Here is a 25,558-nt window from a genome sequence, read left to right on the forward strand (position 1 = left end):
CTACAAGGGGGCATTACTACTTGGGGCAAGCTACAGGGGGCTAACTACTGGGGGCAAGCTACATAGGGCTAACTACTGGGGGCATAACAACAGGGGCGCATTACCACTGGGGGCATAACTACAGGGGTACATTACTACTGGGTGCATAAATACGGGTGGGTAAACTACAAGGGGGCATAACTACAGGGGCTAAACTACTGGGGGCATTCCTACTTGGGGCAAACTACATGGGGCTAACCTACTGGGGGCATTACTACTGGGGGGCTTAACTACTGGGGGCATAACTGCAAGGGCTAAACTACAGGGGGCATTACCACTGGGGGCTAAATTACATGGGGCTAAACTACTGGGGGCATTACCAATGAGAGGCTAAAGTCGGGGTAAACTATTGGGGTCATAACTGCAAGGGCATTACTACTGGGGACATAAATACTGGGGCTAAACTACAGGGGGCTAAATGACTGGGGGCATTACTACAGGCAACATTACTACTGGTGGCAATACTACACAGGGGCATTACCATTAAGGGCATTACTAATGGGGGCACTACTAATGAGGGCATTGTAAAGGGGGCACTTCATTAGGGGCATCACTCCTGGGGACATAAGGGGCACTACTACTGGGGGCATTGCATAAGGGGCACCACTACTATGGGCTCTATATAAGGGGCACTACCAGTACAGTGGACATTGCATAAGGGGCACTACTACTGTGGTCATTGTCAGTGCCAGATTAAGGTCCACATGGGCCTGGAGCTGAAATTTCTGAAGGGCCTATTGCGTGTGTGCGCAGGAGGTGTGAGATCAGCATGGTGGGGGTGTTAGTACTGATGGGGGGTGTGGGGTGTGACCATTGTTGTGGGGGTATGGTCTTCAAAGTGGGTATGGCATATATGACGCATACACCACCTGTTATATTATTGATCACTGCATAACCCCCCTTCCCCCCCTGCACAATCTCATGGCTTATTAATTTTATTTAGAGTGTTTTGACAGAAACATATACCTGAAAATTAGTAATTACCCAATATCTACCTTTGAATAAAGGGGGTAATTCAAAGTTGACAGTAGATGTGCTGAATTTAGCACATCTACTATCAGTTACTCTGACATGCGGGGGGGCGCCCAGCACATGGCTAGTCCGCCCTGCATGTCATGCCCGCCCCTACCCCCCTTCACCCCCCCCCCCCCCGCACAAGTACAAAATCACTGCACAGCGGTGATGCTTTTGTACTTGACAAGTAGCTCCCAGCCAGCGCAGTTCCTGCGCTCTGACAGGAAGCTACTTGTCGCATCCCAGGTTGCAGAGGCTGCGTATGACACCACGCAGCCGCCACGGCCCACCCCCCAACGGTTCGGCCGTGCCTCCGTTGTCTGAATCGCGCTCCGCCAACGGCGTTCTAACGCCGTTGGCACGCCCCCTCCCGCCCTGCGATCGCCTCTACCCGTTGATCAGGCAGAGGCGATCGCACCAGTGAGATGCTGATAGCTGGCTGCACATGCACAGTGCGCATAGTAATTCAGACTGCGATCGCTGCCCCTGCATCGATCTAGTCTGAATTACCCCCAAAGTACGAGGAGCAGAACATGAAAACATATGAAATAATAATAATTATAATGGGCAGTACGGATGGTGTAATGGTTAGCATTACTGCCTCACAGCACTGAGGTCATGGGTTCTATTCCCACCATGGCCCTGTGTGGAGTTTGTATATTCTCCCCGTACTTACGTGGGTTTCCTCTGGGTACTCCGGTTTCCTCCCACAATCCAAAAGTATACTGGTAGGTTAATTGTCTCCCAACAAAAAAATGAACCCTAGTGTGAATGTGTGTATGTGTACATGTGATAGGGAATATAGATTGTAAGCTCCACTGGGGCAGGGGCTGATGTGAATGGCCAAATATTCTCTGTACAGCGCTGCGGAATATGTGTGCGCTATACAAATCACACAGTGTACCCTGACCAAAATACTGCAATAACACTGAACGCTGGTCACCTTCTATAATTATTCTCCATAGAGTGCTGCCGCTGCAGTGCTGCATGTATTACTGGCCCATTGATATATGTACCAGGTTGGAGGGCACCTGCTTAATTTTTGTTATTGAACTTTTTGCAAAGTGCTGCTTGCTTTATATCTATAGTAATACAGTATATAAAATAGCCCTAATAAACACACATTGGAGGGAATTCAATTAGCATTGTGAGGATGTAGCTCCAAGGTTAAGTGCCTGAGCTATTCAGTTGAACGTATCATGTCCAGCATTTAACCCAGGAGATGCACCTTGCCGTGACAAATGCCCAGGGCTTAGATGCGGTAAACTGCACCTCATGAGTTAAGTGCACAGCGTGATGCTATTATAACACAGTAACACCGCAACTAGCCTTAAGGCAATACTTCCCCTTGCATACTTACCTACCTGACCCTCTCCATGAGGGAGAAAATGCTCTGTTCCTGGACTTTCCTGGTAATGTATGATTGCCATCACCTGTGGTGAGCTAGTTAATTGATAAGAAAGGTGTGCCCCCTTGGGATGCTGCGAGTAGAAATCTGCTAGTAGCAGGTTTACCATGTGAGCAAATGAATAGCCCAGGCCATACTTGCCTACTCTCCCGGAATGGCTGCGAGGCTCCCGAAAATCGGGTGACCCTCCCGGCCCCCTGGAAGAGCAGGCAAGTCTCACGATTTGAGGGCCCCCCCCCTGCGTGTGTGTAAAGTGGGCTGTCCGGGCAGTCGATGACGCGATTCTTGCTGAATCGCGTCATCATAGCCACGCCCCGTGCAGTGTAATGCCAGTGATCGCGGCATTACAGAGCGTGGGGCGTGGCTTAAAGGAGGCATCACCGTAACCCTGACCCGTCCTTGCTCCGCCTCCAGCCCACCTCCTCCTAACGTCACAGCGCTCCTTGGCCTGACTGTTGAGCCGACCTGGCTGCTCTCTCCCGCAGAGAGCAGCCAGAATGTTGGTAAGTATGGCCCAGGCACTTAACCGAGGAGCTACATCCCTGCAATGTTAATTGACTTTCCCGCATTGTTTTCTGTAACAAACTTAAACACAACAACCTGCATTTAAGAAGCACCCAAAAAAAATTCAATAAGCCAACTGGATTGCACACACACCAACATGTGTGCTTGCATGTAGTCAAAGGCCTGCCACCCCCCGTGACCAAACATCCCTCATCATCTCTTAGGACAGCAGCTCCTGCTGACTCGCAGCATACAGATGATCCCTGACTGCTGTCCCCAGATCTCTGTATAGTAACAATGCCGGAACCATTACCTTTACTAGCCCAGCCATGTCCCTTCTGCCACCGACGTCTGCTATCTGGGATCAGAGGGGATCGGTGTCTCCAGCCCTCAGTGCAGGTACCAGAGCCCTGGCTCCTTATGCCAGGTACACACTAGACAATGTGTGTAGTGTGTACCCGTCGATATCTGAGACAATGGGACCCGGCAGTGGGGCAAGCATCGGCAAGTGCATACACACTTGCCGATACAGTCAGCGACGAATGACGGTGGGAGCCATGCTGCATTCGGCAGCATGGTCCTCGCTGGTGATATCACCTGTCAGACATGCATGCACAGCGACATTGGTGGTCATTCCGAGTTGATCGTAGCTGTGATAAATTTAGCACAGCTACGATCACTCACACTGACATGCGGGGGGACGCCCAGCAAGGGGCTAGTCTACCCCACAGTGCCGCCCCCCCCCCCCCCCTTCCCCCGCAGAAGTGCAAAGGCATCGTACAGCGGCGATGCCTTTGCACTTCAGGAGTAGCTCCCGGCCAGCGCAGCTTTAGCGTGCTGGCCAGGAGCTACTCGTCACTCCCCGGCCCGCAGCGGCTGCGTATGACGTCACGCAGACGCTGCGGCCTGCCCGCCCAGTCTGGCCACGCCTGCGTTGGCGGACCGCCCCCCACCCCGCCATGTCAATCAGGCAGAGGCGATTGTAGCGGCCTGACGGCCTTCGGCACCAGCGCATGCGCAGTTCTGACCCAATTGCACCGCTGCGATAAACTGCAGCGTGAGATCGGGTCTGAATGACCCCCATACACACTAGCCAATATCATGGACAAAGTGTCATTATTGTCTACAGTTTAGTCCTACTGTACATAATGCATAAATCCCTCTGTATATACACATTCCTCATAATATATACTGTATATACCTCCCTCATGTATATACACATACAGTTCCTTAATATACATAAAGACACCCTCCTGTACATGCACATACATCCATTGTCCTGTACATATATACAAAAACCCTGCTTATACACATACCCGCCAATAAACATATATATACCCTCCTGTATATACACTTAAACCCAATATACTGTAATAATATACACCCCTCCTATACATATTCATGTCATATACAGTATTTTGCACCACACTGCACCAGCGCACACAGGGTTACACCACACTGCACCAGCGCACACAGGGTTACACCACACTGCACCAGCGCACACAGGGTTACACCACACTGCACCAACGCACACAGGGTTACACCACACTGCACCAACGCACACAGGGTTACACCACACTGCACCAACACACACAGGGTTACACCACACTGCACCAGCGCACACAGGGTTACACCACACTGCACCAGTGCATACAAGGTTACACCACACTGCACCAACACACACAGGGTTACACACCACACTGCACCAGCGCACACAGGGTTACACCACACTGCACCAGCGCACCCAGGGTTACACCACACAGCACCAGCACACACAGGGTTACACCACCCAGCACCAGCGCACACAGGGTTACACCACCCAGCACCAGCGCACACAGGGTTACACCACACTGCACCAATTCACAACTATATGCTGCTTTGCAGACAGCATCAGTGAATATAACCAAGTAGGGAAAAATTGGCTGTATATGTATAGTAGCACTCACTAATCCCGGGTTGCAGAGATCCAAGGCAGTAGTTGTTCCAGGCTTCAGGGTTACCAGGTACTGAAATGTCCTGTGTAGTCCTAATGAGTATCACACACACCAATCCATAGATTCTTTGGATGACTTGTGGAGGGGGGGGGGGAAGGGGAGAGTGGCGGGCTTGGGGGAGCTTTAGAGCAACCAGGGGGCTACCACACTGGTGACACATTTTCACTGTGTGCAGGGGTTGAGATTAGAGTGATTGGGGGCGGAGCTAAACGCGACCAGGGGGTTAAATAAACCAGGGACTTCCACACTGATATCATTGCTTCTGATGGCCGGGGGCGGAGCTTAGCGCGACTAGGGGCGGGGCTTACAGCAACCAGGGAGTTTAACACTGCTCACTTCTTCTGATGTCCAAGTGCAGAGCTTAGCGTAGGCAGGGGGCGGAGTTTACCGTGGCCGAGAGGCGGAGCTTATAGAAACAAGGAGGACGTCCCGCACTGGTGACAGAACACTGCTTCTCATGCCCGGGGGCGGAGCTTAGTGCGACCAGGGGGCGGAGCTTCTGACGGCTCCATATAGCCCACTTGATTCTAGCATCTACCATAGAGGTAATCGGCAGCCGGGGTTGTGGGCGCTTGGAGAAGCCAAGAGTATAATGTGCTGGGCTGTTGGTCACAGTGGTGACAGGGAAAAAAAAAAAACATCTTGTCAGCACTGGCTACACTGCAGGGGATGCCGTGGGCCTATTTTCATGAGAGGCTTGGAGCTGCAGCTCCATCCGCCCCATTGATAATCCGGCCCTGGTCATTGTAAAAGGGGCGCTACTCCCCTTCGACATAATCTACACTGGCTCCCATTCCCCTACAGAATCCTCTTCAAACTCCTCACCCTCACATACAAGGACATCTCTATTCCACTGCTCCCTACATCTCCAACCTCCTCTCCCTTCATTCTCCCTCCCGCCCACTGCGGTCGGCTAATGCCCGTCGCCTCTCCTCTGCCTTGGTCACTGCATCCCATGCACAAGTTCAGGATTTTGCCCGTGCTGCACCCCTTTAGTGGAACGCACTCCCCCGCTCCATTAGACTTTCCCCAACCTTGCAAAGCTTCAAACGGGCACTGAAAACCCACCTGTTTATCAAAGCATACCCCTCCAATGCATAACCTAGTCCTTAGGCTGCTCCTCCATCCCCCTGCCCCATGCCTTGAACATCTCTGCTTTGCTTGCATACCGCCATGAGGCCTCCTTCTGCTTGCTTACTACTCATGTCATCTGTCTGTCGCCCCTCCCCACTAGATTGTTAGCTCTTCAGAGCAGGGCCCTCTTTCCTCTTGTTGTCTAAGCCCTCTTCTGGACACATTTCACTCAGCGACAATCTTTACCTGCTTTTTCTCCTACTGGTAAAGGCTCCTCTCTCTCTCTCTATGGCCGCCAGCCCCAAGTAGTACAATGATTACTCCCTCGCTACTTACATCTAAGCAGTATTATGTTTTGAGAATTGTGGGGCTCTTTGTTACCGGCACTCTATTTTTGTTATTTATTTACTGTTATGCCAAGTTTTGTCTCCCTGTACTGTCCTTTGTACGGCACTGCGAAACACTTGTGGCGCCCTATAAATAAAATTTTATAATAATAATAATACTGCTGTGGGCATTGTGTATTACGGGGTGCTACTACTGTGGGCATTATGTGTATTAGGGGTGCTACTGCTGTGGGCATTATTACTATTGTGTGACCATGCCCCTTTAGTTTTGAGACCACGCCCCTTTTGGGGGCGCACAATACTTTTATTGCATGAGCACCGGGGGGAGGGGGGGGAGGTCCACCACCTCTCTAGGACCACTTTAAGCACTGCGGAGGACCCCTTAATTTAATGATACCCACTCACCCAGGGAACCCCGGTCAGAGATGACTAGTTGGTGGGAGTGATGCTGCGGCTGCAGGGACCTGTATAAAAGTGTCCCCCAGCTGCGCCATCACCTCCCTGGCTAGTGGAGCCCGGTGCTGGTTTAAAAAATATGGGGGACCTATACTTCTTCTGTCCCCCATATTTTTGGAACCGGGACCGGTCCAAGAGTCCAGTGCTGGTTGTTTAAATACAGGGGCACCCTAGTCAATTTTCTCCCCGTATTTTTTAGAGATGTGCGTGTTCGATTTTACTCGGATTTACTCGGGGCTCGAAACGGCATCTTATTGGATCACGGATGTCACGCGTTTTGGATATCCAATAAGCCAAACCCGAAATACCCGAGTAAATCCGAGTAAAACCGAACACGCACATCTCTAGTATTTTTGCAACCAGGACCAGCTCAAAGAGCCCGGGCTGGTTAAGCCTTTGGGGGGGACCCGCAAGTAGGTTTTTTTTTTACATTTTAAACACTGTATTTACTGTTCCATACAGAGACCTAGTAATAAAAACATGACCTAAAAACCGCATGTTTTTATTACTAAAAATCGCATGATTCCCTTACTAAAAACTGCAAATAATCGCATGCAAATTCTGTTTTAACCTTAAAATTTGTGATTTGGTGCGGTTTTTTTAGACACCTAAATAATCGCACCCTATTACATCTAGCCCCTGATGTTCCCCGCCCCCTAATGACATCACTGTTAGCACTTTCGATTGTGTATATTACTCCAAGTGGGTATTTAAGCACCTCTAGGGATGATATGTAGAATAGTTCTGTATTGTATTAGCGGTAGGTTCTATTTTATGTTTTTAAACTTGTTATTGATTGTCAGTTGTCAATCATGCTTGGTGAGTAATCATGTGACCTTAAGGGGTATAAATATGGCTTCTGGTGAAGTGAAGCTCCACACTTGGAAAAAGAATACATATCCGAAATGCGTCAGTGATGGAGATGTACTGTAGCTGTGGACTTCTCTTTGGTTGGCCAGGACATGTAAGAACTCTTTTTTTTGTAAAACTTTGTGGTATTTACCATCACCTTCAGTTCCGGACCTAGGAGTTTTATTACCACCAGTTTATTTCCTGTAACCAACCTCTGAGTTAAATACCTTCAGCTAAGGAATTGATTTTCATTTCCTTTGTTGTATATATTTTGTATATTTTTATGTATTATGTAGTGCTACCTTTTATGAATTTGTGGGGTTGTTACAACCAATAAAACTGATTTTCAACTAAGTGGAGAAGTGTTCATAGTCCTATACAAAGGTAGAGATTGAAATAAGTGGCTTTACGAGTACTAGCCCAAAGAAATCGTAATGGGAACATAGGGATCTATACCAAGGTCATTTCGTTTTGAATTATTTGTTCTGTGTGGTGTCCTGGGTTTGGTCAAGATTCTGCCGTGGTCGATATACATAAAGAAACCTTTGAGTGCACATAGGGCACTCCATAGAGGTCAGTGTCACAACAATTTTCGCTTAGGAGAACCCCAGTTGCTTCCTTGTGGTATATTATCTTCACCTCAAGCATATACCGAATAAAGAATTGGAATAATCATACTCATTCCCTGTCTATAAATAAGCGGAGACCAATATTACAAATGATCTTTTATTGTGAAGGACATTTGAGACTTTATTTTCTTCAAACAGTGCCTGAGTTCTATTTCTTTTTAGTACCAACACAAGTATTCAAGGCCGCCCCCCAATAAGTGCTATCCCTAGGCATGTGTCTGATGGAAAATGTGCCACTGACTGCGGGGGAAAAGCAGGGTGTAATACATACTTACCTACTCTCCCGGAAGCTGCGGGAGGCTCACTTTTTTTGGGTAGTCACCCACACCCCCGGAAGAGTAGAGGCAGGTCTCCCACATCCTGCTCACACCCTAGTGATGTGGGCAGGATGGAGACATACTCTCCCGTATTCGTGGGTCCGTGGGAAGGGCTTCTCCCGGAGAGGAGAAACTGAAAGTAGGTAAGTATGGTGTAATATGATCGGCATGCCGCATTCCCTTAAAAGACCTGATGTCATAATGTAACAAGCACTGGTAGCAAAGGTACTGGCTCTGGCCTACACCTTCCATGTAACCGGACATGTCTCCAGGCACTGGTCCCTACTGCAATCCCGGGAATCCCGGGATTGAAAAAACGGCACGGGATTGGCCTCCCTACTGGAGACGTGATATCGGGGACAGGTGATATGAAAAAATCATCTAAACAGTTTAATAGTTCACCTATACTTCAAAATCCCCTACACTGTACAATAGATCTTATAAATCACGAGGCATATAAATAAACACTTACTTTGATGCGTATCTCATAAGCTTTAGGTGGATCCACTTCTACTTCTTCAATACAAAATGGTTGGTTTGCTTCCCATGTCACTGCTGCCTTGCATTTGATCACCTACAACAAAGTGATTGAAACTTATTGGCTATAATGTTTTAATGAGTAATCACAATGCACATTATACTATCCACAGCTTTAACTTTGGACCTAATGCAAAGCTCAAGATGGCTGTAATTGCCCTCACATTAGTGCACACTCACACCATCACTGTCCTTGGTATAAACAATCTATTTGATGGTGTAAATACATGCGTGCACAACTCTGAACAGCCTGCAATTCCATCGATATGCTCTCGTTGGGAGTAATTCAGAGTTGATCGCAGCAGCAAATTTGTTAGCAGTTGGGCAAAACCATGGTTGTCATCCCGAGTTGATTTTAGCTGTGCTAAATTTAGCACAGCTACGATCATCTTTCCTGACATGCGGGGGGACACCCAGCACAGTCCGCCCCGCATGTCAGTCCGGCCCCCCTCGCAGAAGTGCAAAGGCATCGCACAGCGGCGATGCCTTTGCACTTCAGGAGTAGCTCCCGGCCAGCTCAGCTTTAGCGTGCTGGCCGGGAGCTACTCCTCGCTCCCTGGCCCGCAGCGACTGCGTATGACGCCACGCAGCCACTGCGGCCCCACCCCTGTTCGGTCCGGCCACGCCTGCATTGGCCAGACCGCGCCTACAAAACGGCGGCCAAACGCCGCCATCTCGCCCCCTCTCGCCCATCGATCACCCAGGCAGAGGCAATAGCTGTCCTGCTACGGCCTTTGGCCGTCCCGCATGCGTCGGCGCCGGCGCATGCGCAGCTGGAACCACTGCAGGGGGGGGGGGGGGGCAGATATAACATGTGAAGAGAGATTTAGATTTGGGTGGAGTGTGTTCAAACTGAAATCTAAATTGCAGTGTAAAAATAAAGCAGCCAGTATTTACCCTGCACAGAAACAATATAACTCACCCAAATCTAACTCTCTCTGCACATGTTATATCTGCCTCCCCTGCAGTGCACATGGTTTTGGCCAATTGCTAACAAATTTGCTGCTGCGATCAACTCTGAATTACCCCCTTTGAACTTTGACTACATGTGAATTCCCCATTTCAACCCATTTACTAATGACTGGGTTACATAGTACTCTGCAAGGGACGTATTTGCATAAGCTTGGCTCTGGATTATTATACCCCGTGCAAAAACACACAAGATACGTCCACAAGACAAACTTGTGTTCAACTCTGCATCAGTCTCCTTAACCTTTATGAAAGGTTAGCACTGTCTATGCATATATATTAATTAGTTTTGGATTTGAAATGCTTCCATTGTTTGAGAATATATCTTTACACATTTGCTACTATTCACATATATAATTGCCACTAAAGTTCCAAAATTTGTAGCGTTACAAAGAGCAAGTGATACTACAGTGAATGCAGACAGAGAGACAAGCTTTTTCATATATGTGTGCATCAGACCCAAAATAAGAACCGTGTGGAAAAAATTAGTTGTCTACTGTATATCAAGCCACACTCTACACCTAGGGGTAAATTTACTAAGATGGGAGTTCTATTTAAGATGGGATGTTGCCCATAGAAACCAATCAGATTCCAGCTATTATCTTCTAGAAGGTGCTAGATAAATGAGAAATAGAATCTGATTGGTTGCTATGGGCAACATCCCATCTTAAATAGAACTCCCATCTTAGTAAATTTACCCCCTAGGCTTTTTTTAATCCACCACTTTTTTCAAGTTAGCTTTTTAGATGACTAGAAAGGGGGTAGCCATTGTTAAAAATAAAATACAATTAAATACAGTATACTGTATTTCAGCACAATTTTTTACTTTCAACCCTAAAAGATTAATGAACCGGCACACCAACCCCAGGTGCATGTGACATTACATCAGCGAACAGCAGCTGTGTACCATGAAGGTTGGTAAACCACATCTTTCTCTTCATTCACCCCACAAAGCTGCGTAAGTGTACTGTAGGAGGACAGTGACTGGGCCCCTAATCCCTCTTTGGCCTTGGGTGGATGCAAAACACACCTTAAACACTTTATACTATTGATGTTTTACACTTGGTTTGCACAAATTTATGCGATCTGTTGCTTTGAAAAGCATCCATTTTGTCATGTTGCTATAGATACAGCTCATGTTGCTATAGACACAGCGTCAGCGTAAGAGGAGGTTTACAGTGATTAAATGCATTGCATGTTCCTAAAGGGATCCGGTTTGAAGATCGACAGTGTCTAGGTCGACAATGTTTAGGTCGACCACTATAGGTCGACATGGATGGAAAGTCGACAGGGTTCTAGGTCGACATGTGCTAGGTCGACAGGTCTAAAGGTCGACATGAGTTTTTTAAAAAAAATTCTTTCTTTTAATTTTTTCATACTTAACGATCCACGTGGACTACGATTGGAACGGTAATCTGTGCCGAGCGAAGCGGCAGCGGAGCGTAGGCACCATGCCCGAAGCATGGCGAGCGAAGCGAGCCATGCGAGGGGACGCGGTGCACTAATTTGGGATCCCGGTCACTCTACGAAGAAAACGACACCCAAAAAAAAAAATCTTCATGTCGACCTTTAGACCTGTCGACCTAGCACATGTCGACCTAGAAACCCTGTCGACCTTCCATCCATGTCGACCTAGTGACTGTCGACCTTTAGTGGTCGACCTAAACATTGTCGACCTAGACACTGTCGATTTGATGAACCACACCCGTTCCTAAGAGGAGATGTACTCATGGGCTCATTAATGCCCATCTCTGCCTACTTAACAGCTGTAAGGTCTGCCACTATACGCCATCACTGACCCAAGTGATGTAATGCAAGGCCATCAGGCTGCGCACGTGCTAGTTGTCACCATTGGCACTACAAGCAAGTACCTAATTACAGTGTATTGATACAGGACAGACTTTGCTGTAATCTGACTTCTCACCAACTGGAATCTGATCTATTGTATACAGTATCTAAAGTACAGTAGTGAGTCAACTTAATATCAATAATATTTAACTTTATATCTATTGAATTTATTTGTGTAAGTATTGTAACACTTGGGTCCTAATTCAGATCTGATCGCTGGGCTGCGTTTTTTGCTGTCCTGCGATCAGATAGTCGCTGCCTACATGGGGAGTGTATTTTCACTGGCAAGTGTGCGTTCCTATATGTTAGCAGAGCTGCTAAAAATCAGTTTGCGCAGTCTCTGCGCAGCCCAGGACTTACTCTTCAAGTGCGATTGAATCCTGCTGATCGGGGCCAGAGCTGACGTCAGACACCCCCCCCACAAAATGCTTGGACATGCCTGCGTTTTTACGGACACTCCCTGTAAACGGTTAATTACCACCCACAAATGGCCTCTTCCTGTCAATCACCTTGCGAACGCCCGTGCCATTGGCTTTTTCGCACCATCCCCTTGCTGACCCTTCGAGCTGATTACTATTATGCTGTTGAATTGGGTTTTTTTGTAGGATATTTTTGTTGTGTTTTTGTCATTATTTTGTATAAGTGGTCTTTTTTTTAGTCATTTTAAAATAACCGTTCAGATATACTGCATGTTTTGAAATTTACATCATTCATTAATGTTGGAATAAATTGGCTTATAAAGAAACCTTTAATGGACAATTGATCCAACATACTGTAGCTGACATCTGTGCAGTGTCCTGTAACATGATTACATAATATGGCAGAAGTAGCATTATAACATAACTGCCATTTGTTCATTACAAAAAAGTATAGGTACTAGTAAAGTTTGAAAACTTACTACAGGTATGTCTGAATGAAGCGCTTAAATCTATATGTAAATGTAATAATGGCATAATAAACAATCGTATACCTAATACAATAATGGAAAAAAAAACACATATCTGCACTTACCTTGCCTGCTGTCGCCATGTCTAGCAATTCTGATCTAAGCAAGTAAAATGGTGATATCTGTGGGTTAAACTAGTACTGTGGCAAATGTTTCAGTCTGCCTTATATGAGTGAAAATGTACAGAAATGTGGTTAATCATTCTACTATGCTAGTATCCTTGATATATGAGTTTGGTCATAGGTCAGGAAACCTTTGATTTACATTTGTGAAATTCTTATCTTTCCCATCTTGCAGGTTCATGCTATGAAGGAATGTGTTCTAATATACAAAGCATTACTTGCTGAAAACTATAAGAACAACATTTTAAAACTTGTCAGATTATATGAAACTACAGCCCCATAGGATTCAGTGGGGAGTGATCAGTTATGCTATTCATGCAGATTATAAACATTCCATGTGTACTGTTGCTGTTTTGTCCTGACGACGGGGCTTTGAGCCTCGAAACGTTGACCTTTGGAAATAATAGCCTTTTTTGCAATACTGTCTCTGAGTGCCGTTTTTGGTTGGAGCTATATATATATATATATATATATATATAAAGTCCAGAGGTGAAGCGCACACACTTAAAGGATGTTAGAAGGGTGCCGTGTCAATTGTTATTGATACCATAGTTCCCAATGCTTACCCTGAAAGGGTTTAGACAAAAGGAGACCAGCACACCACCATATGAAAAAATATGAAAAACATTTAATGAATCAGTAGCAGTATCAGGCCTTTTGAAAAAAGTTTTTAGTACTCATCATGAGGCTTTCAGCAGTATTCAAGCAGAACAGCCATCCCATCGGGATAAGTCTGATGATGGAATGATGGCAGCATCCTATTAAATCATTTCAACTCTAGATGTAAGTGCTCCTTTTGACTACTGAGCCATATGGTGTTGCACCCTCAATAAGTGGTATATAAGCATATTACCTAAGGGAATTTGCACACTGCTAGTAAAATAAAATATTTATTCGTATTTATTCATATTTTTATTCATATATATATATATAACAAGCACGTACAGCACTTTTCTTTGCACATATTCACTTTACTGTTAAAGTTGCACGAAATATAGCACCAAGTCACTTTGTTTAAGAGCAGCATTCTGACACACATTTTTTGCATATACGTACAAACTCCACACCAACGCTTGGACGGATGGGAATGGAGAATCAGTACGAGTAAGGATTATCCAGATGCAAAGATACCTCAAACAAGGCGAATGTTCTACGTATGTCTGGTACGCACATTTTAACTATCACTCAAGGATTTGCAACAATTTACATACAAACACTGAAGGCGCAACCGATTTACCACTAGAACAATATATATATATATATATATATAAAACACAACTTGGTGGGCGGCACTCCAAGGATTTGTAAAAGATTCCACAGCTACACAAGCTATAGTGATCACTATAGCTTGTGTAGCTGTGGAATCTTTTACAAATCCTTGGAGTGCCGCCCACCAAGTTGTGTTGTCTGCTGGGCCCTGTAGTGCCACGGGAGGGCACCCAGGTATTTATGTTGTGCTGTTGGAGTGCCGGTCATACATGAATATATATATATATATATATATATATATATACGTTATGGTAAGAACATACCGTTGGATATGATGGAGCGATAGCGGATTGGCACCAAACGATCACAAGCTTTCAGCCCTCCCAGGAAGCAACGGGCCCGTCCATATATCCCCACCCACTGGCTCAGGCAAATCAGTTGGATTCCAAAGCAATTAGGCAGGAGCATCATGTAGTGCCCTATTCAGGCGAGACGAACACACATGCACACCCTTCCGTACAAGAAGGAAGAGGTTTAGAGAGTAGAAAGATCCTCAAATTAGGTGCGTCAGGGTGGGATCCCTGTGGAACCTGTGGACATAGGAGAAATACTGTTTTCAACAGTAAGTTCTTACCATAACGTAAATTTCTCTGGCTGGGTCCACTGGTTATCCACAGTATAACAATGGGATTTCCCAAAGCAATTTTTAGTGGTGGGGACACTCCTGATTGGAAAAAAAAAAAAAAAAGGAGATTTACATGACAGCGCTCCTAAATCTGACACTCTTCTAGCTGATGCCATAGTCAGTAGAAAGAGAACTTTAGCTGTCAACCATTTAAGATCCACTTTATTAAGTGGTTCAAACGGAGCAACTTGAAGTGCTTTGAGAACTATACTTAAGTCCCAAGGCACTGTAGGAGGAACAGCATTCCCTGGAAAAAAGCACGCACATCCTGTATATTGGCAATTTTCTTTGTAACCATACAGTTAATGCTGATACTTGCACTCTCAAGGAAGCCACCTTCAAATCCTTTTCCATTCCTGCTTGAAGGAAATCTAAGACCTGGAAATTTGAAAAGATTTTGGGTCTATATTTCTTTCACTGCACCAATGAATATAGGCTTGCCATATTCGGTGATAAATGCAAACTGAGGAGGGTTTCCTTGCTCTGAGCATACTTTGAATTACTGTTGTGAGAATCTTCTTGACTTCAGGACAGTAGCTCTTCAGTAGGATCAGTACATCTCGATGCTGAGGGAGCAGAATTGGCGCATCCATCGACATCCTCTGCAGATCTATGTACCAATGCCTTCTGGGCCAAGCCAGAGCTATTAGAATCCCAGCACCCTTTGCTTGTTTTATTTTCCTCACCACCCTGAGTAGCAGGATGATCGGAGGAAATAGATATGCCAGATAAAAGTCCCATTTCACTGAGAAGGCGTCCACAAAGTTCGCTCTGGGATCCTTTGTTCTTGACCTGTATGCTGGCACTTTGTTGTTCAGACGGGATGCCATGAGATCTATCTCTGGCAAACCCCACTTGTCTACCAGAGTCTGAAATACTTCTGGGTGTATAACCCATTCGCTTGCTTGAATGGTGTGTTGACTGAGAAAGTCCGCTTCCCAGTTTAGGACTCCTGGAACGAACACTGCGGACAATGCTGGAAGATGGAGTTCTGTCCACTTTAGTATGTGACTTACCTCCTTCATTGCTTTTTGGCTGCAAGTTCCTCCCTGATGGTTGAGGTACGCAACTGCTGTTGCATTGTCCGAGCGGATCTGGACTGGTTTTCCTTGCAGAGTGTCATTTGCCTGAATCAGTGCCATGAATATGGCCCGAAGTTCCAACAGGTTTAATGGCAGGCAACTTTCTTCCTTGGTCCATTGTCCCCAGAACCATAATTTTCTGGACACTGCTCCCCAGCCCTGAAGACTGGCATCTGTTGTCAGGACCTCCCAATTTGATATCCAAAAGGGTCTCCCTTTGTCTAGATGGGATGTCTGTAGCCACCAGGCTAATTACCTTTTTACCTTTTCTGAAAGTACTATGGTCTGTTTCTTTATTGTCTCATGTACTCCATTCCATCTGGCCAGAATCAGATGCAGCAGAGGTCTTGATTGGAATTGTGCATGCTCCACCATGTCGAACGTTGACACCAACAAACCCATCATTCGCATTACTGCATGAATTGATATTGTTTGACTGTGTAACAACTCCTGAGTCCTTAACTGCACCTTGGATATCTTGTTCCGAGGTAAAAATATTCTTTACAGACTTGAATCCAATACAGCCCCCAAGTCCCCAAGTGAATCATTCGTTGTGACGGAATCAGAGATGACTTTGCCCAATTTATGAGCCATCCGTGCTCCTGTAGACAAGCTATTGTATGTTGGAGATGGCCCAGGAGCAATTCCTGGGATTGTGCCAGGATTAAAAGGTTGTCGAGGTATGGAAAAATTCTTATCCCGTTTGCAGAGAAAAACTGCCATAACCACCATCATTTTGGTAAATACTCTGGGGGCTGTGGCTAACCCAAAGGGTAAAGCCTGAAACTGAAAATGCTGCTGGAGGATGGCGAACTTGAGATAACACTGATGAGACAGTGCTATAGGAACATGTATGTAAGCATCCTGTATATCCAGGGATATCATATAATCCCCTAATTCCATGGCCAAAACTATGGAGCGTAACGTCTCCATGTGGAACCGCAGTACCAAAATCTATTTGTTTAGCATTTTGAGATTGAGAATGGGCTGAAATGACCCATTTGACTTCTGAACCAAAAACAGGTTGGAGTAAAAACTCTGTCCCCTTTGTGCAGGGGGTACTGGAATAATTACGCCTGACTGAAGCAATTTCTGAACTGCTTCTTGTAGGGCTCTGGCCTTCACCTTTACCCGAGATGGGCCCTCATTCCGATATGATCGTAGCTGTGCTAAATTTAGCACATGGACGTGCAGTCACGGGAGAGGCAGTGCCTCCCCTGTCATTAATGACTTAAATAATTCAAAGAAGATACTTATGACTAGAGATGAGCGGGTTCGGTTCTCCGAGATCCGAACCCCCCCGAACTTCACCTATTTTACACGGTTCCGAGGCAGCCTCGGATCTTCCCGCCTTACTTGGTTAACCCGAACGCGCCCGAACGTCATCATCCTGCTGTCGGATTCTCGCAAGATTGGAGATTGAACGGAGAGGACGTGGCTGCGTTCTCTCCCTGAAAAGCTCCGTAATCTGTGCTCAGTGTGCTGCAAATATCTGTGCTCAGTGTGCTGCAAATATCTGTGCTGTGTGCAGCAAATATCTACGTTCTCTGCCTGAAAACGCTACATATCTGTGCTCAGTGTGCTGCAAATATCTGTGCTCAGTGTGCTGCATTGTGGGGACTGGGGACCAGCAGTATATAATTATAGTAGTACAGTACAGTAGGCCATTGCTGTATCTTGCAGCTCTGTGTCAAGTATACTATCTCTGTGCTGCATTATTGTGAGCAGTATATAGTAGGACAGTGCAGCATTTTGGTGACCAGCAGTATACATATAGGGGGTAATTCCAAGTTGATCGCAGTTGGGCAAAACCATGTGCACTGCAGGGGGGGCAGATATAACATTTGCAGAGAGAGTTAGATTTGGGTGGGTTATTTTGTTTCTGTGCAGGGTAAATACTGGCTGCTTTATTTTTACACTGCAATTTAGATTGCAGATTGAACTCACCACACCCAAATCTATCTCTCTCTGCACATGTTATATCTGCCCCCCCCCCCCCCCCCTCTGCAGTGCACATGGTTTTGCCCAACTGCTAAAAAAATTTCCTGCTGCGATCAACTTGGAATTACCCCCATAGTACAGTAGAGTAGGCCATTGCTGTATCTTGCAGCTCTGTGTCAAGTATACTATCTCTGTGCTGCATTATTGTGAGCATTATATAGTAGGACAGTGCAGCAGTTTGGTGACCAGCAGTATACATATAGTACCAGGGATGTGCAGTCAGGGGAGGCAGTGCCTCCCCTGTCATAAATATCTTCTTTTTATTATTTTAATCATTATAACAGAGTCTGTGATAAATATATTCTTTTATTATTTTAATAATCTCGCCCCCGTGAAAATGTTGGGCTGGGTGGCAGCGGGAGAGGTGCCTCCCGCACCTAATATTAAAGTCTGGGCAGGGGGAGGGGGGGTGGGGGGCAGGGGGGGGGATGGCAGGGGACGGGGCGCAGCAATGGGCTGTGAAAGCCCATTGAAAAAGTACAGGGAAGCGGCACCTCTACTGATGCCTCAATGACAGGGGCGTGCATTCAGCCCCGATGAATGCACGCCCCTGTCATTCCCCCAGATGTGATTGGCCCAGCGGATCCAGTGCTGTATCCGCTGTCCAATCACTAGCGATCCCCCTTCCCGGCTGCAGCAGGCGCTTTGGGCTGTGTGGGCGCCCGCTGCAGCCGGCGCCGCTGACTGACACTAGACTACACAATGGGCGCAGCTACAGGGGCACAACTACAAGGGGCGCAGCTACAGGGGGCACAACTACAAGGGGCGCAGCTACAGGGGGCACAACTACAAGGGGCGCAGCTACAGGGGCACAACTACAAGGGGCGCAGCTACAGGGGCACCACTACAAGGGGCGCAGCTACAGGGGCACAACTACAAGGGGCACAGCTACAGGGGCACAACTACAAGGGGCGCAGCTACGGGGGGCACAACTACAAGGGGCGCAGCTACGGGGGCACAACTACAAGGGGCACAGCTACAGGGGGCACAACTACACGGGGCTCAGCTACAGGGGGCACAGCAACTGGGGGCCCAACTACAAGGGGCACAGCAACTGGGGGCCCAACTACAAGGGGCACAACTACAAGGGGCTCAGCTACAGGGGGCACAGCAACTGGGGGCACAGCTACAAGGGGCACAATTCCAGGGGGCACAGCTACTGGGGGCACAGCTACTGGGGGCACAGCTACTGGGGCACAATTACAGGGGTCACAACTACTGGGGGCACATCCACTGGGGGCACAACTACAGGGGTCACAACTACTGGGGGCACAGCTACTGGGGGCACAGCGACTGGGGGCACAACTACTCAGGGCACTGCTACAAGGGGCACAGCTACAGGGGGTACAGCTACAGGGCGCACAGCTACAGGGGTCACAACTACTGGGGGCGCAGCCACAAGGGGCACAGCTACTGGGGGCAAAGCTACAGGGGGCACAGCGACTGGGGGCACAACTACAGGGGTCACAACTACTCGGGGCACTTCTACAGGGGGCGCTGCTACAGGGGGCAAAGCTACTTGGGGCACAGCTAGAGGGGTCACAAGTACTGGGGGGCACAGCTACTGGGCTCATAACTATTGGGGGCACCTGCTCCATCCTCCCAGCCAGCAGCAGTACTCTCCCCTGTCTGTGCTAACGTCTTCTTGCGTCAGTGAGGGCATAATATTCATTCATTTCTCTCTCTTTCTCTCTCTCTCTCTCTCTCTCTCTCTCCTCCTGTGGATTACTTCGTTTGTAAGTATAATTTTCATTTTTACAGGTACCCCTATTGGATTCTACTGGACAAGTGGACGTGACCGGCGTGGGATGTAGGTAAGTAATCTCTCTCTCATTTTTACAGGAACCACCTATTGGATTCTACATGGACAAGTGGACGTGACCAGCGTGGGATGTAGGTAAGTATGTGTGAGTGTGTAAGTGTGTTTTAATAAATTTTTACTTTCACGGTGTGTGTGTTGTGTTTTTATTTGGATATTTTGTTGTTGTAGAACTACAGGTACCGGCGGGCCCGTTATTTCCCCGCATGCTGGTACTTGAGGTTCTCCAACAAAAAACAATATTCTTTTTTTTTACACACTTATGGCTATCAGCCTGGCACCCACCGCCCAGGGGTGCTGGGGACAGCCTCGGGCTTCACCCCTGGCCCTTGGGTGTCTGGAGGGGGGGGAGACCCCTTGACTTAAGGGGTCTCCACTCCTCCAGGGAACCCCGGCCAGGGGTGACCAGTTGGGGGGGTAATGCCATGGCCGCAGGGACCTACATAAATGTGTCCCCCGGCTGGGGCATTATGTCCCTGGCTAGTGGAGCCCGGTGCTGGTTTTAAAAATATGGGGGACCCCCTACATCTTTTGTCCCTCATTTTTTGGGAACCAGGACCGGTCTAAGAACCCGGTGCTGGTTGTCTAAATATGGGGAACCCCTGTCCAATTTTTTCCCAGTATTTAAACAACCAGGACCGGCTCAAAGAGCCCGAGGCTGGTTATGCTTAGGCGGGGGGACCTCACGCATTTTTATTTTTTATTTTTTAACCCATTAAGACCCTTCTCCATTAAATTAATGGAAGCCCTGGACAACAAAATTGCATTCATGTCCTCCTCCCAATCCCTTCCCAGTCCCAAACACTCATTTTTTTTATTTTTATAAAAATGTACAATATACCACAAGTATGATGAGCAGGCAGGCAGCGGGCATTGGCGGCATCGGAAGCGCACAGCAAAAAAAAATGGGCGTGGCCACACTCCAGAAGGGGTGTGACCATGCACCAGAAGGGGTGTGGCCACTGAAAATGGCCCACAGTGCCAGTTACATTGCCCCACAGTGCCATATACAATGCCCCACAGTGCCGGATACATGCCCCTTAGTGCCAGATACATTGCCCCACAGTGCCAGATACAATGCCCCACAGTGCCGGTAACATGCCCCACAGTGCCAGTTACATTGCCCCACAGTGCCAGTTACATGCCCCACGGGGCCAGTTACATTGCCCCACAGTGCCAGATACAATGCCCCACAGTGGCGGTTACATGCCCCACAGTGCCAGTTACATTGCCCCACAGTGCCAGTTACATTGCCCCACAGTGCCAGATACAATACCCCACAGTGCCAGATACATGCCCCACAGTGCCAGTTACATTGCCCCACAGTGCCAGATACAATGCCCCACAGTGCCGGATACATGCCCCACAGTGCCAGATACATTGCCCCACAGTGCCAGATACAATTCCCCACAGTGCCGGTTACATTGCCCCACAGTGCCAGTTACATTGCCCCACAGTGCCAGATACAATGCCCCACAGTGCCAGATACATTGTCCCACAGTGCCAGATACATTGTCCCACAGTGCCAGATACAATGCCCCACAGTGCCGGTTACATTGCCCCACAGTGCCAGATACATTGTCCCACAGTGCCAGATACAATGCCTCACAGTGCCAGATACATGCCCCACAGTGCCAGTTACATGTCCCACAGTGCCAGTTATATTGCCCCACAGTGCCAGATACAATGCCCCACAGTGCCAGTTACATTGCCCCACAGTGCCAGATACAATGCCCCACTGTGCCAGATACATGCCCCACAGTGCCAGATACATTGCCCCACAGTGCCAGATACAATGCCCCACAGGGCCGGATACATTGTCCCACAGTGCCAGATACATTGTCCCACAGTGCCAGATACAATGCCCCACAGTGCCGGTTACATTGCCCCACAGTGCCAGATACATTGTCCCACAGTGCCAGATACAATGCCCCACAGTGCCAGATACATGCCCCACAGTGCCAGTTACATGTCCCACAGTGCCAGTTATATTGCCCCACAGTGCCAGATACAATGCCCCACAGTGCCAGTTACATTGCCCCACAGTGCCAGATACAATGCCCCACTGTGCCAGATACATGCCCCACAGTGCCAGATACATTGCCCCACAGTGCCAGATACAATGCCCCACAGTGCCGGTTACATGCCTCACAGTGCCAGTTACATTGCCCCACAGTGCCAGTTACATTGCCCCCAGTGCCAGATACAATGCCCCACAGTGCCGGTTACATGCCCCACAGTGCCAGTTACATTGCCCCACAGTGCCAGATACATGGGGTGGTCTGGGCGTGCTCTGCGTCCTGGAGGAGAACCCCTATAGTGTTAGGGACCTGTCCGATGAGGTCACCGTGAAGCAGGTGGGCAAGCTCATATACTGGCCAATATATGCCAAGAACCTCAAATATTATATTATGGTATATTATGGTTATAATAATTTTAATAGTGTATGGTGCACCTGCACCCTTTGTTCCTATGTTGTAGTATTACAGTACTTAGTCCCGGCAAGGTAGCATATCCCATTATAATAAGCTAGGGTGTGCAGTCCAGGCCCCGTTTCCACATGCCCCACAGTGCCAGTTACATTGCCCCACATACACCACACTAGCCCCAGGCACACACACACCACACTAGCCCCAGACACACACAGTAAATTACACACACACAGTTTAGCCTGCCCTGCTCACCTCCTGCACCTCCCTCCGAGGCCACACGCGCACCTCCAAAGTCGCGCACGCGCGTACCTCCGAGGTCGCATACGTGCACCTCTGACGTTGCGCACACGCGCACTGAAGTCTTTTCAGGGAGGGGGGGTTTAGTAGGGGGAGGCATCTGGCTGCCGCTGCCTGCACAGTGTGACAGGCACAGTAGCCGGGGAGACAGGGAGAGCGCCGCGGGTAGCGCCGGAGGAATCACTGTCGCATGGGGCGAGTGGGCCGTGCAGGTGCCGGTGGCGCCCCCCTCTGCTGGGGCTGCCACGGCACCCAGGGCACGTGCTCTGCTCGCCCCATGCTAGATACGCCTCTGGTAGCGGGCATTGGCTCAGTGGTGGTAGGGGTCATCGGCAGGATCCGACATTATGGCTGTAGTGCCTCACCAGCCACTGATCTCACCGCACACCACTGTATAGTACAGTACAGTAGTCCATTGCTGTATCTTGCAGCTCTGTGTCAAGTATACTATCCATATCTGTGCTGCATTATTGTGAGCAGTATATAGTAGGACAGTGCAGCATTTTGGTGACCAGCAGTATACATATAGTACAGTACAGTAGGCCATTGCTGTATCTTGCAGCTCTGTGTCAAGTATACTATCCATATCTGTGCTGCATTATTGTGAGCAGTATATAGTAGGGCAGTGCAGCATTTTGGTGACCAGCAGTATACATATAGTACAGTAGGCCATTGCTGTATCTTGCAGCTCTGTGTCACTTCTAGTATCCTGATCAGTGCTTAATATCTGTACTCAGTGTCAGTGCTGCATTGTGGTGACCAGTATACTACAGTACAATAGTCCAGTGCTGTTCTCGCTGCGCAGTGTCAGTTCTCCGTAGCATCATCAGTGATCAGTATAATCAGTTCTCAGTATAATCAGTTCTCAGTATAAGCTGTTAGACGTGTGCCCGTTTTCCACCATTAGTGCAGTGGGATTTAGACAATTGATGAAGTCATTGTGTTCCCGGTACAAAATCCCATCTAGATTCCACTTCACTAGGCAGGCGATAGCGAGATTTATAATTATTAATTACAGTGATCTTGCCAAATAATTCCAGTGATTTTGTCATTTTCTTCCAGTGATTTGGACCAATAATACCATTGATTAGAACGAATAATTCCTGTGATATTGAGGTGTTTGTGTCGCTTAGCTTAGCCGTCCAGCAACCACAGTGCACCTCTTTTTCTCTTTTCTTTGCATCATGTGCTGTTTGGGGCCAATTTTTTTAAGTGCCATGCTTTCTGACACTGCAGTGCCACTCCTAGATGGGCCAGGTGTTTGTGCCGCCCTCTTGGGTCGCTTAGCTTAGTCATCCAGCGACCTCAGTGCAAATTTTAGGACTAAAAATAGTATTGTGAGGTGTGAGGTGTTCAGAATAGACTGGAAATGAGTGAAAATTGTGGTTATTGAGGTTAATAATACTATAGGATCAAAATTACCCCCAAATTATATGATTTAAGCTGTTTTTGAGGGGTTTTTGGGAAAAAACACCCGTATCCAAAAAACACCCGAATACGACAAAAAAATTTCAGGGAGGTTTTGCCAAAACACTTCCGAATCCAAAACACGGCCGCGGAACTGAATCCAAAACCAAAACACAAAACCCGAAAAATTTCCGGTGCACATCTCTACTTATGACACATATTTTGTGTCAGAAGAAACTTCTTCATATTATTCTAATACATCAAAATTAGTTTGGAAGGCACTGATAGCAGTGCCTCCCGTTGACAATGGGAACCGGTGATAAAGCGAGGGGTGGGGCTAAGCTCTGGGCAGTAAAATCCAATTAAATAAAGTGGAGAAAGCGGCACTGGTACAAGTGCCTCGTTGACAGGGAAGTGCTTTCAGCACACATCAAAGCACTCCCCTGTCAGCGAGGCTGATGTGATTGGTCAGCGGAACCAGTGCTGAATCCGCTGTCCAATCACACATATGGCGGGCGGACGCGGTGGCGGAATCTAGCAGGAAGCATGACTCGCCTGGTGGTGGAGCCTGACAGCAGCAGCAGTGTCCCCGGAGGTGGCAGGAAGACCAGACCCTGAGTGCATGCGGTGGCCAGCCCTCTTCCTCCAGCCGTGACAGCATCACCGGCACCTGAATTATCCTGGACTGGGGGTCCTGCACAGACCCAGGTGAGAAAGGGGGGTACCTGGGCTGGGTTGGAAAAGGGTATAGAGTTTTGTCTATAAAAATTATTAGACTAAACTGCAAAGAAGATATTTCTAATAAATAAATATCTTCTTTGTATTATTCTAATAATTTTTATAGACAAAACTAGATGTTTGTGCAGCTCTGCAACACACAGGAACGCACACTTGCACAGAGATTTAACCCTCCCCCTATAGGCGGCGACTACCTGATCGCAGGGCAGCAAAAATGCAGCCCAGTTATCAGATCTGAATTAGGCACCTTGTAGTTAGTGGATCAGGCATTCCCAACCAGGGCCGCTTCTAGCCAATTTGGCTCCCAGTGCGAGATTTAAAAATGCCCCCCCCCCCATTCACATAAGAAAAAAGAAAAAGAGGAAAAGTATGCGGCAAGGGGGCGTGACCTCATTAAAATGGGCATGGCTTTGTTAAGATGGGTGTGGCCTCATCTGATCTCATCATCATGACCACCACACGATAAAAAAAAAAAAAAGCCCTCATTTTACACATTACAGCAGACACGCGACCTTATTTTACACAGCACGGCACGCAAGTGTCCCCATTTTACACATCACGGTGGGCAAGTGTCCCCATTTTACACATTGCGGCAGGCACGTGCCCCCATTTTACACATTGCGGCAGGAAAGTGTCCCCATTTTACACATTGCGGCAGGCACGTGCCTCCATTTTACACAGTACGGCAGGCAAGTATTCACATTTTACACATTGCGGCAGGCAAGTGTCCCCATTTTACACATTGCAGCAGGAAAGTGTCCCCATTTTACACATTGCGACAGGCACGTGCCCCCATTTTACACATTGCGGCAGGAAAGTGTCCCCATTTTAC

At 47.7% G+C, this 25,558-nt stretch overlaps 1 protein-coding gene across 1 annotated transcript in view; it reads right to left on the minus strand.

Annotated features, from left to right (window-relative positions):
- Window positions 1–13,017, minus strand: part of LOC135049843 (alcohol dehydrogenase 1-like) — an 87,434-nt gene extending 74,417 nt beyond the window's left edge. Inside the window, exons 1-3 of the mRNA XM_063955779.1 lie at window positions 13,000–13,017; window positions 9,107–9,208; window positions 4,912–4,995 (exon numbers count right to left, since the gene is read on the minus strand). Coding sequence (XP_063811849.1) covers window positions 4,912–4,995; window positions 9,107–9,208; window positions 13,000–13,017 — 204 coding nt within the window. The remainder of the gene's footprint in view (window positions 1–4,911; window positions 4,996–9,106; window positions 9,209–12,999) is intronic.
- Between the last annotated feature and the right edge of the window lie 12,541 nt (window positions 13,018–25,558).

This window comes from Pseudophryne corroboree, chromosome 1 (genome assembly GCF_028390025.1).
Source record: "Pseudophryne corroboree isolate aPseCor3 chromosome 1, aPseCor3.hap2, whole genome shotgun sequence".
NCBI classification, from domain to species: domain Eukaryota; kingdom Metazoa; phylum Chordata; class Amphibia; order Anura; family Myobatrachidae; genus Pseudophryne; species Pseudophryne corroboree.